At 54.0% G+C, this 17,828-nt stretch overlaps 2 gene segments (V, D, J or C); one reads left to right on the top strand and one right to left on the bottom strand.

Moving 5' to 3' along the window:
- Window positions 1-188: 188 nt before the first annotated feature.
- On the bottom strand, window positions 189-8,134 carry LOC144273263 (Ig mu chain C region-like). The segment is given in 7 exon segments: window positions 189-583; window positions 928-1,257; window positions 2,140-2,475; window positions 3,629-3,946; window positions 4,548-4,874; window positions 5,318-5,629; window positions 8,074-8,134. Coding segments are annotated over 7 exon segments (2,079 nt in total).
- On the top strand, window positions 6,368-17,254 carry LOC144273438 (Ig gamma-3 chain C region-like). The segment is given in 7 exon segments: window positions 6,368-6,494; window positions 9,913-10,209; window positions 10,680-10,997; window positions 11,185-11,511; window positions 11,838-12,170; window positions 16,335-16,468; window positions 16,703-17,254. Coding segments are annotated over 6 exon segments (1,383 nt in total).
- The last annotated feature ends 574 nt before the right edge of the window (window positions 17,255-17,828 follow it).

Here is a 17,828-nt window from a genome sequence, read left to right as displayed (position 1 = left end):
CCCCTACTAGAAGAAGACATCCCATTGAACACAAACTCTGGCATGCTGCATTTTTATTTGGGCATATTCCACACACAGCCCACGCTCTGTACACCAGAGCTCCCACAGCTTTACACACAGGCTAAGAGGAATCCCAGACCCCACGAGGTTCTCAGATACGCCGTGAGGAGCCCACGCGGCTCTGCTCCTCAGTAACAGGTGACGTCGGTATCGGACAAGATCACAGAGACATTGACGGCGGTGGGTTTACCGGAGGCTTTGTCCACGCTCCGCTGGACGAAGGTCATGGGCAGACCCTCGTGCCCCACCACGCAGGCGTACGTGTCCCCCCGTCCCCATTCAGATGCCAAGACATTGAGCTTGCTGTAGATGAAGTAGCGCTCCTCCTTCCCGGCCTCCCGGACGGGGCCGATGTTGGAGTAGGCTTCCTGGGGCACGGGCCAGTCCTGCTGGGTCCATGTCACCAAGATGTCTCTGGGCCGGAAGCCAGAGGCCAGGCAGGTGATGGTGGCTGATTCCCGGAGAGCCAGCTCCTCAGCGTGAGGAGGGAAGATGTAGACAGAAGGGTTACGGGGAGAGACCACTGCAACAAGGAAACACCAAAGGGTTAATGGTGGGAGATGAGAACCAGGAGTCCTGGCTGCCATCCCCCACACAACCCCCCTGCTATAACCCACTGGACCCCACCCCTCACTCTGCTCCCAGAGCTGGAAAAAGAAACCAGGAGTCCGGACGCTCCGTCCCCTTCTGTCTCATAGATTTGCACATTTCATCCCACCCACAAATGTGTAATGCCTAGTCTCACTGACCTGACGCCAGATCAGAGCTAGCACCCCTGGAGACGAAAGGACCTGGGTCCCATTCCCCACACCCTGAGCCAGCCAGCTTGGAGCTAGCACCCCCTACGGGGGAAAGGAGGGTTCTTACCATGAATCTTGTGGATGGTCTTGACAATGGCCGACGGGATGTCTTGGTGCTTCACTGTGCAGGTGAACTCCTCCCCCGCCTGCCACTCCTCCACGCACACCCGCAGGGTGCTGGTTGCACTGTAGGTGCCATTTTCCTGCAGCACCGGCTCCCTGGAGACCATGGCCAATGGGCCCCCGCTACCCCGGTTCCAGGAGACCTCCAGGCTTCCGGGGGTCTCCATGCTACTCACCAAACAACTGATGGTGGCGTTCTGCCCTATGTAGAGATCCTCCAGGGAAGGGGGAAGGAGAAAGACCTCCAGAGGATGTTGATTACAGTTTCCGCCACCTGGTTGGGGGCAGGAGGCAGCGTTGAGGCCTGAGATGAGTGAATACTCAAGAGGCACCAGCTGATAACTAAGTGCCTCTGTCTCAGGGGTGCAAAGCCCAGGGGCTGTTTTGGGAAGGGGCCGAGGGTCATTGGGGTGGGAAATAGGGCACTGGGTTCCCTGAGGGAAGGGGAAGGACCCTCATCTCATGTGGTGTCGGGAACGTCGGCTGAGGTTTTCCAACACACCCAGGGATTGCGATTCCTGGGTCCAATTATTATTATTTGGGTCTCTGGGTCCCATGAGCAGATCTGAAGGTCTATGGCTCCGATGAGAGAAAGCCCCATTGTGGAAAACATGGCAGGGGACAGACCTGCCATGTTTGCTCAACTCAGGGTCCTTCCAGCCTCAAATTCATGAGCTCAATGAAGATGACAGAGATGGCAGCTGGGACACAGAGAGGAGAAATGACCTGCCCATGGTAATTCCTGACTCCTTTCCCCCATGCTGTAATCACTAGACACTACTCCCCTCCCAGAGCTGGGGATAGAACCCAGGAGTCATGGCTCTCAGCCCCCTGCTGGAAGTACTAGATCCCACATCCAGAGCTCAGGATACAACTTGCATCCCCGAAACTCCTCCCCACTACACAGGCAGAAGGTGCTGATTATATTTTACCGCAGTGATATTCTGGCTGCTGGTCTCCCAAGGTCCCTCAGGGGTTGAGACCACAACTCTCACTGCAAGCCGATGTGGGAGTTGAGAGCGTGAATCCCTTTGGAAACCCCAGCATTGAAGCCTGAACTGGTGCTAGCTCCCTCACTAGCCCCTGGGGGTAATGGGGGCCTTGACCATATTGGGATGAACAACCCTCTCATCGCCCTTTGGAAGCTTCAACTCACAATTCCCTGCCTTCACCTTGACCTTCAAGGTTTCATTCAGCGTCATGTGCCACACCAGGCAGAAATACTGGGGCCCCGCTTCTCCTTCCCCCTTGGGCCTGGGGACTCTCAAGATGCTCTGAGCGGAGTAGGCCTGGCCAGATCTGACGATGGGGCCACTGCTGTACTGGGAGGCAGGAACTATGGAGCCGTTGTGCTCCCAGCGGAAACTGATGTCTGCTGGGAAGAATCCAGTGACGTCGCAGAGGAACGTGTGGGAATCTCTCTTCCCTGGAGTTTCCTCTGGGTCTGGGCAGGAGACACTGGCTGAGACCGTAGGCTCATGGGCAGGGTAGGCTGGAAGGGACAGAGATGTGATATGAAGCTAATTTCTCTCCCGGAGATGGACTATGTCTCCACTGAGTCCCTCAGTCGAACATGTGAGGGGTGACCAACCTTGGCCATATTTATTATGGTATTTGCTGTTTTTCCTTAAATCCACAGCTCATGCGATGGCCAGGGAATCTCAGCTTTCATTTAATCAAAAAAGGAAGGGTCTGTCCCCACTGACTGCAAAGAAAAGTTTGAAAACATGATCCCCACCCACTCCCTTTAGCTTCCCGGCTCACCAACCAGAAAGCAAATAAAAGCAACCCAACATTTATTAAAATCTCTAGATTTCTTTGCACCCATTTCACAACTTTGTGGTTTGAAAAATTGAAAAGGGCTCAAAAAAGAGCCTCAATGATGATTCAACAGATGTAAATGAGAGATTTAAGGAGTTATATTAGTTCACTTCAGGGAAAACTGAAGAAGTGACTTGATTAGTGTATGAATACCTTCCCAGAGAGAAACTGTCGGGTACTAAAAAGTTCTTTAATCTAGCAGAAAAGGCAGAACAGGAACCAATGGCCGGAAAGTGAAACCAGTCACATTCAAATTCGTTGTAAGGCAACAATACTGGAAGAAAACCATCGGAACAAACTATCAAGGGAAGTGGTGAATTCTCCATCCCTTGAGGGGTTCCAATCAAAACGGGATGTGTCTCTAGATGAAGCTTTAGTCAAAGACATGTTACTGGACTTGATAAAGGGGTAAATAGGTGAAATACTCTGGCCAGGGAAACATGAGGTCTGACTAGATGACCGAATGATCCCTTCTGGCCTCAGACTCAATGAATCTAACTTTTATGGATCCTCCTCTATTTCCTCACCACCCTAATGGATTCTAGTGAATTGCAAGGGCTTCATTTTCCATGGCCAAAGCTGGTCTGAAAACCTTCACCATTACTATTATTGTGGTGGGGTCTACTGGCTCAAACCGAGACTGCAACCCCCTCCCGCTAGGTGATGTACGGACGTGAAAGAGAGCTCCATTCCAGAAACAGACACTGGCTGAAAGAAACCAAGGAGCCTTATCCCCACTTTACAGGCTCAGGCACAGAGCAAGAGTAAAGTGATTTTGGCTGAGTCTGCAAAGGGAGTCAGGACTTAAACACAGACATACTCACTCGTGTCCATGAGTGGCATATCCTGGGTGACTTCTCCAAAACAAGGAAGTTTCACTTTGCAAGTGAAGTTGGTCCTGCTCTTCCATTGCTCCAAGGTTATTTTGTGGGTGCTGGTGATGCTCTGAGTCCCATTGGCTTGTTCCGGGGCTCCTGTCTCCACCTCAGAGCTGGCTTTCCCATCCACTTCCCAAGCCACCTGAACATCTACCAAGATATAGCCCAGCACCAAGCACGTCACACGGGCTGTCTCCCCAATCAGGTCATCGTAGGACGGCTCGGTGACATAGACGGATGGAGCCACTGAGTTACTGAGACAGGCTGAGGAAATACAAAGGACTCATCTCAATAGGGAAAGAAGAGCAGAAGACTCCATGAATTCCCTGGGCCATGAAGGATACTACAGTGATGGGTGTTACAGAAGATTAGAGAGATACTGTCATTCCCCTAATTTTGTGATCCCCCAATTTCATGGGATGTTAGAAGGAAGGAAGAGAGAAACTATTGAAAAAAAAGCCTCTTTCTAGCTATCTAACAATCCCTTTCTGCTTCTCCATCTACACTTTCCTGTGCAGCATCTATGGCTCCATCTATTTATTAATAATTATTCACATATATACATCCCCTTTCTCACTCCATCCATCCATCATCCTATCTTTCTATCCAACCATCATATCCATCTTTCCTTCCAGTCATTCATCCTTCTAGCCACAGGATCTATCTCTCTATCCATCCAACCACCATATCTATCACTGCATCCATCCATCCCTCTCCCCACCCACTCCCAGAATCCATCTCACTATTGTATTTCTATGTCACCCATCACCCTGGGATCTGGGCACAGTCCCACCTACCCTTAGGCAAGGCTGGTTTTTGAGTAATCCTTCATCCCACCCCGCCATGCATGGCCATAGCCCCTCACCCAAGCACTTGCTGGTGTTGTGCATGAAGTGCTCCGTTCCCCTCGCTGGGTGGGTCACTTTACATGTGTAGACGTCCTCCTTCTCCCAGCTCTCCTTGGTGACGTTCACTCAGCTCTGGCCCATGTACGAGCCGTCTGTGCCCTTCCAAATGGACAAGTCCGTGGTGGGAAGGTTCCCCTTCTCGCCATTCACCAGCCATTCCACTTTGGCTGCACCGGGGCTGAATCTCAGGAGGAGGCAAACCACCTCCAGCTGCTTCTCCAAGGCGTTGCGCTCACAGGAGGGGCCTAGGAGGCGAACCTCAGGATGAATGAGAGCCTCACATACTGGGAGCAAAGAGAGAAAATGGATTCCAGGTCAGAGGCATGAATCAATTGCATTTGTACAGCTCTGAGGACAATGTGCTCAAGTCCTGAATGACAACTGAGAGAGGAAAGTTTTACCTTTCCCTCCTTCCTTCCCTCTGCACCATTTCATCGATCTATCACTCTGTCTAGATCATTGCTCCAGCCATCCCTCCTTGTATCCATCCATACTTCTGTATCTCCATCTGTCCACCCACCTAGCCCACTCTCCATACCATCCATCCCTCTCTCTTTCACTCCCTACATCTTTCCCTCTTCACTCTCCATCCATACATCCATCCCTTTTCTTCTCTATCCTCCCTTCCATGGACTCTGTCATTCTATTGCCCCACTCCCTCTGACACTTTATTGCACACTTCTGCCTCAGTCTTTTCTTCATTCTCTGGCATCCCAATGTAGCTCACCATTCGTGATCTCCACATCTATCTTTTTATGGGAGGGAGCGTGCTCCACACTGCACTGGTAGGTGTTGTTCACCAGGTCCCAGGCAGGGACGGTGAGCTGGCTGACGAGGGTGAAGGCCCTGCCACTGCTCTGTGCCGCGGCTGGGAAGGTCTTGATCCCATTGGTCACTGTGCCAGAATTCCACTTGATGTCCACGGGCTCCGGGAAATAGCCAGTCACGAGGCAGGCTACAGTCACCTCACAAGTGGAGCTCCCAGCAATGTCGTCACAACAGGGGAACAAAGGGAACACAGAGGGGGGTTGTGGGAGCTCTGTCAGAGAGAAAGGCAAGTCAGGACATTAAGAACTGAGAATCCTAAACCCAAAGAATGGTGGGACTCCAACCTCATAGGAGGCTCTACAGAGCCAGGAGCCCTGGCTGTCAGCCTGCTCCCCCCTCTATTCCACCAGACCCCACTCCTTCCCAGAGTCCTAGAGAGAACCCAGGAGCCCTGCCTCCCAACCCCCATACACACACAAACCCACTAGATCACTCACTCCTTGAAGAGCTTGTGATGCATACAGAGAGATGTGCTGCAAGGAAACATTTGAATAGCTATTATCTCACTATCCTTCCCTTTCCAATTCAGTCTATCCCCAGACCTACGAGAGGAGTGGGGTCTTGTGGCTTAGAATGGGGGGGCTGGGAGCCAGAACTCCTGGGTTCTATCCCCAGCTCCAGGACAGCAGTAAAGTCGGTTTTTTCACACACACGCCCCCCATGGCAGGTTCTCTAAAAGACACCCACACACACACACACCAGAGACTTCAATCTTTTCTGTGCTCTGCAGGCTTCATGACCGAATCTCTGGTGAAAACCAACAAACAACCAATATGGGCCAAAAAGGGGAAGTTGAGACAAGTGAAAGTTGTTTTTTCACGCCAGCACTCGCCCCATCCAATCCAATTTCACACCTTCTCACCAGCTTCAACACTAAAAGCTCCTGAGTGGGCGTCACTGATAGATAACAACCTATAATTATCTTTGATGACCATTGTGGGGGAAGAAGAGGGGATGTCCGACAGGCAAAGAAACCTCAGATGAACAATCCAAATGACACAGACCACAGTGGGACACATGGACAGAACCCCCCGGGCTCCAGGGCTGGGCTGCAACCCACCATGGCTGATAATTTGGTGAGTAAATTAGAGGAAAGCGGCTGCTATTGGGGTGAGTACAGGGGGTGTTTTAACCCTATCAGAGTGAGCACCTTTAGGGAAGAAAACTTTGAAGAGAGGGGAGCAGGACTCCTGGGTTCTCTCCCCAACTCTGGGAGGGCAGTGGGGTCTGGTGGTTAGAACGGGAGTGGTGTGCGGGGAGGGATAGCTCAGTGGTTTGAGCATTGGCCTGCTAAACCCAGGGTTGAGAGTTCAATCCTTGAGGGGGCCATTTAGGGATGGGGCAAAAATTGGGGATAGGTCCTGCTTTGAGCAGGGGGTTGGACGAGATGACCTCTGAGGTCCCTTCCAACCCTGATATTCTATGATTCTATGATTCTATGGTGCTGGAATCCAGGACTCCTGGGTTCTATCCCCAGCTCTGGGAGGGGAGCTGAGACAAGTGGGTAGAGCAGTGGGGGCTGGAAGCCAGGACTCCTGGGTTCTCTCCTCAGTTCTGGGAGGGGAGTAGATTAGAGTAGGGGGGCTGGGAGCCAGGACTCCTGGGTTCTCTCCTCAGCTCTGGGAGGGCTGTGGGGTCTAGTGACTTAGAGCGGGGGGACTGGGAGCCAGGAGTGTTGTGCTCTGTTCTCACCTATGAAGGGCAGTGGGGTACATCCCCCTGTGTGGACCCAAAACCAGGGCAGGGTGCAGAACATGGCTCCCCTGCAGAGCCTGGATATGCTGGGGAGGTCGGGATGGGTAACATAGGCAGCGTTGTGCCCCCCGCCCCCCACAGAGACAGGGGAACAGAGGTGCTTATCTCACACTCCACCTATAAGCTGGGATAACAGCTTTGAAAGGGGTCCAGAGCTGGGCTAGCAGGGGCTGCACATCAGGAGTGAGGGGCACCGGCAGGGCTGTGGGGGAGCCCAGGGCTGTGCTGGCAGGGGCTGTGGGTCGGGAGTGAGGGGAACCAGCAAAGCTGTAGAGGGAGCCCAGAGCTGGGCTAGCCGGGGCTGCAGGTCAGGAGTGAGGGGCACCGTCAGGGCTCAGGGGGGCAGGGCTGGGCTAGCAGGGGCTGCAGGTTGGGAGTGAGGGGCATCGGAAGAATTGGGGGGAGGCCAGGGCTGCAATAGCAGGCGGCTGTGGGATGGGAGTGAGGGGCACAGGCAGGGCTGGGGGGAGCCCAGGGCTGGGCTAGCAGGGGCTGCAGGTCAGGAGTGAGGGGCACTGGCAGAGTTGTGGGGGGCAGGGCTGGGCTAGCAGGGGCTGCAGGTTGGGAGTGAGGGGGCACCAGCAGAGCTGGGGGGGCAGAGCTGAGATATCAGGGGGCTGTGTGTTGGGAGTGAGGGGCACCGGCAGGTCTGGGGGGAGCCCAGGGCTGGGCTAGCAGGAGGCTGGGGGTCAGGACTCAGGGACATAAGCAGACATGGGGTGCTCAGGGTTGGGGGGCTGAAACTAGAGGTTTGGGGGAACAGCTGAATTGTTTCTAAGGGGCTTTTGTTGTCTCCTCTCTTTAGCCCAGTCGCAAATATCTGCAACCAAAAACTTTCTAAACTGAGGCATAAATTTCCCTTTAGCACGTCCCTTGTCAGAGGTAAAACCCTAAACTCACCGAGTGTGGGAACATGTCTCTCTGAGCCGTCCCAGCCTCCCTCCACCAGCTCTGTGCTCATGCTCCATGCTGAGGGCCGAGCGCGGGGAGTTCCCAGCACAGCTAGATGTCAGCTTGGCTGCCTGGGGCTGGACGTAACTGGCAGCCCCTCTTCGGGCAACAGCTCAGAGTTCAGGCTCCCAATTTGGCCTTTCAGTTGAGCTGGCTCCGTTTTTGCGGCGCATTCAGCTGGTGACGCATTGGGCTTCCTTTCCAGGGGGGATGAGCTCTGACGTCTCCGGCTAAAGCCCACTGGAGATGCAGACCCCGGTAACTGCTCCCCAATGCACCTCAAGTTTGGGCTTCTAGAAAGTGAGGCCACTGAAATTCTTGGGAGATTTCTCCTGTAGAGTTTAGGAAAGTGTCCAGCAAAATCTTCATCTAAATTGGTTAGAATATGAGTGTTTCTTGAGTGGGAATCTGGCTAGAAAGGTCGTGCGCGAGGGGTCGTGAAAACCAGTTGACTACTGAGTTTGGGGGAGGGAAGGTCAGAACTCTGACCTTAAACCAAACCTTAAACCCAACTACTTAGACCCCCAACTCTGTCCTAACTCCCTAACCAGGACCCTAACCCCAGTGGACAGAGGCACCAACTCCTTAACCCCAACACCCTAATCCTCGCCCTTTCCCTATAGTCCTATCCTCATCCTGACCCCCGGCTCTCTAGCCCCTACTCCCTAACTCTGACCCTCAACTCTGACCCTCTCGTCAAACCCAACCCCTAACCCTAACGTCCCAACCTTATCCCCCAAACCCTGACTTTAGATCACTTAGGCTGCAATGGTCCTGGGATCAGTAGAGTCCTCATTCTTATTTCTCTGTAAAGCTCCCGGTGCAATGGGTCCCTGATCCTAGATTGGGTTTTCTAGACCGCTGTGATACAAGTATTAACGACCAATTAAACCCCTCACCATAACCCCAGCTCTAACCCTAACCTCCCCACCTTGACCCTCTAAGCACCAGAGTTTTGATATCTCCAGTCTAGTATCAAGCATCCCAAAACAAGAACTATCAGAACTTGCAAATTAGTCCCTTGGGTTAGGAACCAAGAGTTTCACTAACTCCCTCTGAGAAATGGCATCAGACCCGGTAGGAATCTGATGGTTGATTGACTACAAAATTGGCTAGAAATCCAATCATAACACAACAAATATTGAACTTGCGAGTGGAAAGGTATTTGACCCAAACCATTAAACCATCACCCTTAATTCTACCCCACCAACCTCTAGCCCTTAACCCCAGCACCTAACCCTAACCCTTAATCCTCCTCCCCTATGTATAATGATAACCCTAACTCAAACCCAAAGGGCCCATATGTCCTGGGTTGACTTGAACAGCCCCAGTCTTTCTTGTAATGTCCTGGGAACTCATTGGGGATATCTAACAAAGTGCCTTTGAGCCATAGAAATGCTTCCGAGCCAGTAGGGGCCAAAGATGTTACTGCCTAGGAACCTAATGAGAATATAACATTTACCCAAGCTAAAATCACTAGTACAACAGGGTCTGTGCAGCACAAGTTAAATTGGGGGCCCTGCTCCTGGTCACTTTGTGACTCAGCCTGAAAGATGGGGGGTTCCAATCTCAGGCACACACTTAAACACAGACATTAACAAGAACTTGCAATTGTCAACAGTCTCACCACAAGCTGTCTGCTGTGCTGAATGGAGCAGAGTGGGGCTCCGTTAGGGGACGCTCTCCCCCGGCATTGAGTGCTGGGCCCAGTGCCACGCTAGGGCCCCCGTGCTGCATGGAGCGGGGTAGGGGCTGCGTCTCATGGCCTCGCTCTCTCTCCCTTTGCAGTCAGCCCCACGGCCCCGTCTGTCTTCCCCCTGACCTCCTGCACCGGCGACGACACCCCCCAGGTCACCTTCGGCTGCCTGGCCAAAGGATACTTCCCCGAGCCGGTCACCATGACGTGGAGCCCAAGCGTCGCCCCCTCGGGCGTGAAGACCTATCCCTCCCTGCTGCAATCTTCCAGCGGCCTCTACGCGCTCAGCAGCCAGGTCACCGTCCCGTCCAGCAGCTGGAAGTCTAACAACTATAGCTGCAAAGTACAACACCAGCCCACCAGCTCCAGCATCTCCAAGGAAATCCCAAGTAGGGACAGCGCGGCGCAGCCCGGGGGGGAAGGGCAGGGGTTGGGGGTCTCTCAGGTCCCTGATCTGCTGACTGGTGCAGGGAGAGAGGATGGGAGCCTGCCGGCGCTGTGAGCCGAGGGAGTCACCACTGTGGGAGGAGAGATGGAGAGAGAGAGACACCACAGAGAGATGGGAGTGAATGGGGACAGGTAGATAGTGTTGGGTATGGAAAGAGAGAGACCACGCACCAAAGGGTGGAGGGACGAAAAGAGAGACCATGCAAAGAGAAGCGATGGGTGCTGCAATGCAGGGAAAGGGGCAGAGGGCTCAGTAGGGAGCCCAGTGCTGCAGGGAGTGGGGGTTCAGTAAGGGGCGCCATGCTGTGGACAACAGGGTGCTGGGGCTCAGTAGGGGGCACTGTGCTGCAGGGAGTGAGGGCGGCCCAGGAGGGGTCTGTACAACAACTAACCCCTGCCACCCTTCTCCCAGAGCCCATCCCCATTGAACCCGAGGTGCACGTCCTCCACTCCTCCTGCAACAGCAAGCCAGGTGCCATTCAGCTGGTGTGCTTCATCTCCGGCTTCTACCCCAAGAATTTGACGGTGGAATGGCTGGTGGACGGCAAGCCCGGGCAACTTTCTGGTGACACCGACTCTGCCAAGAAGGACGCTGACGGCCCCACCTTCAGGACCCGCAGCAATGCCAGTGTCTCCCAGGACGAGTGGCTGGAGGGCAAGACGTACACCTGCCAGGTGTACCACCCGGGCACCGGAAGCAAAAAGCAGGACCACGCCCACAAGTGCAGAGGTGACACTGAGTGGGGCCAGGCTGCCTAGGAAGGGGAGGGGGCACCGGGCTGGGCTCGAGGTGGGAGAGGAGTGGTGGGGGGAGACTGGGATGGGCTTTTTAGGGGACAGGGCGTGAGAGGAGACCAGGATGGGCTTGGGCAGGGGAGACCCAGCGTAGTGGCTGACCCAGGCTCTCCCATCCCCAGAAGAAACAACATCTTCCAGCGACATCCAAGTCTTCCTGGTGCCCCCATCCCCCACCGCCCTGTACGTGACCCGGAGACCCATGCTCACCTGCCTGGTGGTCAACCTGCCGAGCGACTCTGGCCTCCGGGTGGTCTGGTCCCGGGAGAAGCCAGAGTCCTTTAGCCCTGGCCAGCCAGACATCGGTGAGCAGTTCAACGGCACCTTCACCGCCTCCAGCTCCAAGCCCATCTTCACCCGCGACTGGGAGGATGGAGAGACCTTTACCTGCAAAGTGGAGCACTCAGAGCTACCCTCTCCCCTCATCAAATCCATCTCCAAGAAGCCAGGTAAGAGGAGCTCAGGGTCCCTAAGGGGAAAGACTCCCCTATCCCCACCCCCAGCAGGGGGGGATGCTCCTTAAGAGGAAGACCCAACCCCCAACAACCTGGGATCCTGGCCCCTGAGTCCCTTTCCATCCCCAAATCCACACCCTCAAATTGTGCTCCAGAGATACCAGCTCCCAGTCCCTAGCCCCTCCATCCTGAAGGAGAGAGGGGATGTTCCTACCATCCTACACACACACACACACACACACACACCATCCTTATCCCCATGTGCCCCAGATGAGTAATGTCCTTGGCTCATCTGTGTCCTCCATCCCCATCCACCAAAGGCAAGCACTCCACCCCCGGTGTCTACCTCCTGCGCCCCCACAACGAGGAGCTAAGGAGCAAAGGAGACTCCGTCAGCCTCACCTGCCTGGTGCGGGGCTTCTTCCCCGAGGACATCTCGGTGCAGTGGATGAAGAACCATGAAGGTGAAAAGGAGACTGACAACATCACCACTCCGCCCATGAAGGACAAAGATGGCGACTCAAACTTCTTCCTCTACAGCAAGCTGAAAGTCAGCAAGGACAGCTGGAACAGCGGGGACACCTACACCTGCATGGTCATCCACGAAGCCCTGCAGATGAAGTTCACCCAACGCAGCATCAGCAAAGTCTCTGGTAAATGAAGACGTCTCCTCCCAGTCCCACTGGTAGCATTGTCCAGTACAGCTTCCTGTAAATAATCTGTGTGCCCTCAGTGATGACAAGTGAATAAACGGAACTAGCCTGAGCTCACCCCCAGGTCTCCTTGTTGTGGTGTCACTGGGTGAAAACTGCAGGTCGCCCAAGGTGGACGAGGTCCCAAGTTGCAGGCTGGGAGAAACCGAGATGCTATAAGGCTGGGGGTGCTAATACCCAGATCCTGTATGGGTGGATACATATACACCATGGATGGATACATAGATACATGGGTAGATTCCATGAAAGGAAAGATGAGTAGATGCCATGGGAGGAAGGTAGGTAGATATGCGGGTCCATGCCATGTAAGGAAGGATGAATGCATGCATGAGTACAGACACAGCATGGAAACAGTGATGGAGAGGGGGGTAGATGCACGGTTACACATAAACACACGGACATACTGCAGAGGAACAGACACATTCAAGCCAATCTTAGTTGGAAGGCCAGGTGTTCAAAGAGATGATTAGATGGATACATACTGCAGGGGGCAGGAGATATCACCAAGAGATATCACAAGGAGGAGGAGAGAAATAGAAAGGTCATTATTTGGATTAAATTAACTCCTATACCCCCAGCTGAGACCAGGACCCTGTTGGGATGGGCACGGCACAGACAGCGGGAGACAGTCCTTCTCACAACCTAAATACAGAAAGAGGAGGAGGAGAAACAGAGGTACCAAGAGTGGAAGGGACCTGCCCAAAATCACCGAGCATGTCAATGACAGAGCTAGAAACAGAATCCAGGTGTCCGGAATGGCCCACCCAGTGTGCCTGCAACTAGACTGCACTGCTCTCAGGGAATGATGGTTGGATGGCTCAAAGAGGGTGGATGCCAATGGATAAACAGATGCCGAGGGATAGAAAAAGTGTATGGGGATCCGCAGATGGGTGGACGGATGGATAGAGGGGTGCGTGGGGGGGTATAGATGGATGGATGGTGAATGTTGGATGGGTACACTTTCTGAAGGATTGATGGATGGATAAATAGATGGACTGTCATAGATGGACAGGAGGAGATGGGGATGAATGGATGTATAAATGAATGTCAATGGATTGGTGGTTACATATGGCACTGGACTGGTACCGATGGGGATGGGCAGGTGGATGGATGAATGGGTTGTTACCCATAGTGAGTGAGTGCTAGATGGAGATGAAAGGATGGGTAAATATGATAATGGCTGACTACATATATTTGGGAAAGGATGGATGGCAATGAATGGATTAGTGTCAATGGGTACCAATGGTGATGGAGGGGTAGGGGTGGATGAATACTGAAAGGGATAGATAGATAAGTGCATGGGGTTGCAGGGATGGATGGTGAGGGATGAGGATGGATGGACAGACAGACAGGACATTGGATGGATGGATGGTTAGGAACAAGAATGGATGGATGGGTACAGATCAGTGTGGGTGGATGGAAGATACAGATGAGGGTGGATGGATGGTGAGGGATGAGCAAGGATGGATGGATGGTACAGATCAGGAGGGATGGGTAGATGATGGTTATGGATGAAGAAGGATGGATGGATAGCTAAGCAATCCCTAGGATCCCACTGAGGCAAGGTCCTCTAGGCTAGAACCTGTGCATGCCCAGAGGGGCATTGTCTCAGGGTCAGCATTTACCCCACATCCCATCCCACCCCAGAGAGGAGCAGGGAGAGTTTCCAGACAGAATCAGTGGAGGGAGGGCAATTCAAATTCCCCGACCCCTAAACACACCTCCCCCGCTGGCTAGGAGGCTAAGGGGTCTCCCTCCACCCCCGACCCTCTCTGGCAGCTGGGGAGGGGGTGGTAGAACAACAGACAGCAAACACCCTGCACCAGGGATCAGCTCCTGGCACCCAGTGCTCGCAAAGCAGCACCAGCAGTAGGGCTGTTATCTGAAGCAGACACTAAGCAAGGGCTCAGCTAAAGTCTCACGAGCTCCGGTGGCATAGGGGGCCCAGGCAGTGGGGTGGGACAGAGGAGGCAGACTCCTCTATGGCCCCACACACGAGCCCTGTCTCCTACCTAGCCCCAACAGGGCACCCACACACATACAAGCACATGTGTGTGTGTGTGTCGGCCCCAGGGCTGGATGGGCGAGCGCAGGGCTCGAACACACCAGTGCCGAGGACAGAGCTCCACGCATGTTGCTAAGGGGTGCGTAGCCAGCAGCAGCAGTGTGAGGGCTGTTCTCCTGGGGCCGTGCAGTTGCTAGCAGGGAGGGGCACACAAAGTAGGAGACTGCAGCGGTTGCTGAGAGAGAGAGAGAGAGAGGGAGAGAGAGAGAGAGAGAGCTCAACCTGGTACAGATGGACACACATGTAACACGGCATGACCCAGAGACCCTCCCGCCTGGGCGGTGATGTTTGTACACACACAGAGACACACAACACAGAGAGACACAAACATGCACCCAGAAGCAGCCACACAGCCTGGTCTCCCTCCACTCTCAGCCAGCTCTAAGATGCAGCCGTCTCTGGGACAGGTGTTACAGGAATCCCTCACCCCGTGCTGAGTTGCTTCCCCTCTGGGATGGAACATGGGGGCTGTTTATACACAGACCCCTCACCGAGCACTGAGACATGTCTGACTCTTGGGTGGGGTATGCGGGGGTCAGTTTATATGGGGATATCTCACCCGTCTCTAAGAAGCAGCTACCAACTCCAACCAAATCCTTGGATCCCCCTTTACGTAGGGAATGAGACCTGCGTCATCCAGAAGCCATGCACACCTGCAGGGAGCATGGCAGTGGGCTCAGTATGGAGGGTTCTCCCCCCACAGTCAGAGCTGACCTCAATGCCCCCACTGCTGTGCTAGGGGGCGCCATCCTGCGGGGGCACCATCTTTCCTCTGAGAGATCCTGAGCCTCCCCATCATAAATTACTCATGGCTCTGTTCCTCAAAGCGACACTGTTCCGCAGCCCCCATGTCAGCTACAGCTTGGCATTTGGACAAGGGGTCCCTATCTAAACAGCCCCTGTGTCCCACACCAAAGGGGGCCACATCTCTGTGCCAGCCGAGAGAGCCCCCTATGAACAGCCACCAGATGCCACCATCCCAGTGCCACCCAAGGGAGCCCTAAATAAACAGCCCCAGAGGCGGCTGTGTTCCATCTGAAGCGACTCCTGAGTATTAGGTACATTGGGATCAGCGTCATAGAGGAACACACATGAAATCCATCCATCCTGGTCTTTAGGGGGCTCCCCCGTCGCTGCTGCATCCCAGCACCTCACACACACTTTAAGGGATCCTGAGCCACCTCGCTTGTGGGAATGGAGGGATGGAGAATGTGTGCAAATGGAGAGAGTGAGTGAAGATGTGTGGAATGGATGGTTGGATGAATGGACAGCTGTGTATAGGGATGGATGGGTGGAGGCGTGTGTGGTCATGGATGGGTGGGTGAAGGAGTGTGTGGGGATGGATGGATGGTTGCACCTAAAGATGGATGGATGGTTGTATCTGGAGATGGATTGGTGGAGGGGTGGGTGGGGATGGATGGATGGATGGATGGTTGTTTCTAGAGATGGATGGGTGGCGGGGTGAGTGGTCATGAATGGATGGTTGCATCTAAAGATGGATGGATGGTTGTATCTAGAAATGGATGGGTAGAGTGGTGGGTGGGGATGGATGGATGGATGGATGGATGGATGGTTGTTTCTAGAGATGGATGGGTGGAGGGGTGTGTGGTCATGGATGGATGGTTGCATCTAGAGATGGACGGATGGTTGTATCTAGAGATGGATAGGTAGGGGGTGGGTGGGGATGGATGGATAGTTGTATCTAGAGATGGATGGGGGAGGGGTGTGTGGCCATGAATGGGTCGGGTGAGGGCTGTGTGGGACTGTATGGAGGGATGGATGGATGGTTGTATCTTAACAAAGATAGGTGGGCAGGACATCGCTAGGGATGGATGGATGGATGGATGGCGGGGTCGGTCTAGAGATGGATGGGTGGAGGGGTGTGTGGTTTAGGATGGCTGGATATGTCTAGAGAGGGAATGGTGGAGGGATGGAAGGATGAGAAGGGGATAGGCGGATTGATGTTGGATGCAGAGTCCGAGCTCTCTCTGTCACAGTGGCTGAGTCGGAGATGATGTCTCTTTCTCTCCCCCCAACAGAGATGATCATGTCGGGTGAGTTTTGCAGCGATGACGGAGATGAAGAGCTTGATGGCCTCTGGTCCAGCCTCTCAGTCTTCATCACCCTCTTCCTCTTGAGCGTCTGCTACAGTGCCACCGTGACCCTGTTCAAGGTGAGAGAGAGAACATAGGAACGAAGGAATGAACGAGTTTAGCTCAGTAGAGGGCAGCTTGGAAGGGAAAGAAAGAACAGAAGAAGGAAAGAGAAAGAAGAATAGGTGAATAAGACGGAGACTGAGTGAATGAGACACAGACATAAAAGCAGGAAGGGATGAAACAGACAGACAGACCGAGCAGCTCCCCCAGCGCTGACCCCTCTCACCCTTGCTCTCTCTGCCCCCCTGCAGGTGAAGTGGCTGTTCTCCACCGTGGTGCAGCTGAGGCGTGCGAGGGTCCCCGAGTACAAGAACGCTGTCCAGCGCGTGGTGTAGGGGCCGCTGACCCCGTCCGCCCGGAGACAAGGGGCCGGGACTCCCGGCTCTATAGGTGACACCACCCTGAGTCCAACAGCTGCCCCCCACCACTGCTGTGCCTCTGGGAGACCCCCCTGGGGGGAGCGAGGAGCTCACCCCACATGGCCTAATCCGCCCTCAGCCACTGGGGACGCTGCCCTGCTGGGAGCTGGGCTGGGACCGGACAACTCGTACCATGCAGGGAACCAGCGCCCCTAGCGAGGAAACAACACGAGTCCCACTTCCCACCCTCCTGAGCCCAACAGCCCCCTGCTCTAGGACTGGATCAGAGCCAGCGCCCCCTAGAGCGGAAAGGCCCCATATCGCCTTCCCCACCCCCTGCGCCAGCCAGCCCCCTGCCCTGGGGCAGGACCATAGCCAGAGTTGTGTCTGTCGTGCTGTATGTTGCATATTTAGCTCTTCATTGCGATTTTTGTGTGTGGTGTGTGTGTGGGTGTGACTTTTGTTGTGTGCACTGAGTGACAATAAATAAATAAATATACAAATCAGGCTCCATCTCATTCACAACCTCCATCCCCGACTTTCAGGGACCCCTGACACCCTCCAGAGGGTCATGTCGTGTCTGTAGGGGGCACCTCCCAGCATGGAGAATAAAATGAAGGATGCCCGCTGCACTGGCCCCAATGGGAGACGGGGGCCTAGCTACAAACCCAGAGAGCTGGGACTGAGGGGCACTAAGGGGAGATCTCTGGGGCAGGGAATACCACTGATCAGCCAAGAAAGAAAGAAAGAAAGAAAGAAAGAAAGAAAGAAAGAAAGAAAAAGAAAGATATGTGCATGTCTGAGAATGGACGGATGCGTAGATAGACACCGGGGGGCTGGGATATACAGTGGGTACCGTTCTCCTTGGTTAAATCCCCCCAAACCACCCTGAAATGCAGCCACCAATTCTTAACTCCTTTTTGTTTTCGATCAAACACACAATTCCCGTGTAAGTTGCAAGTTAAACGATGGATCAAATGAGACTCTTCTCCCTCGCCGCAGTCCACGTTGACCAGAC

The sequence above is a fragment of the Eretmochelys imbricata genome, chromosome 13, assembly GCF_965152235.1.
Source record: "Eretmochelys imbricata isolate rEreImb1 chromosome 13, rEreImb1.hap1, whole genome shotgun sequence".
NCBI classification, from domain to species: domain Eukaryota; kingdom Metazoa; phylum Chordata; order Testudines; family Cheloniidae; genus Eretmochelys; species Eretmochelys imbricata.
This window is presented reverse-complemented; position numbering and strand designations above follow the sequence as displayed.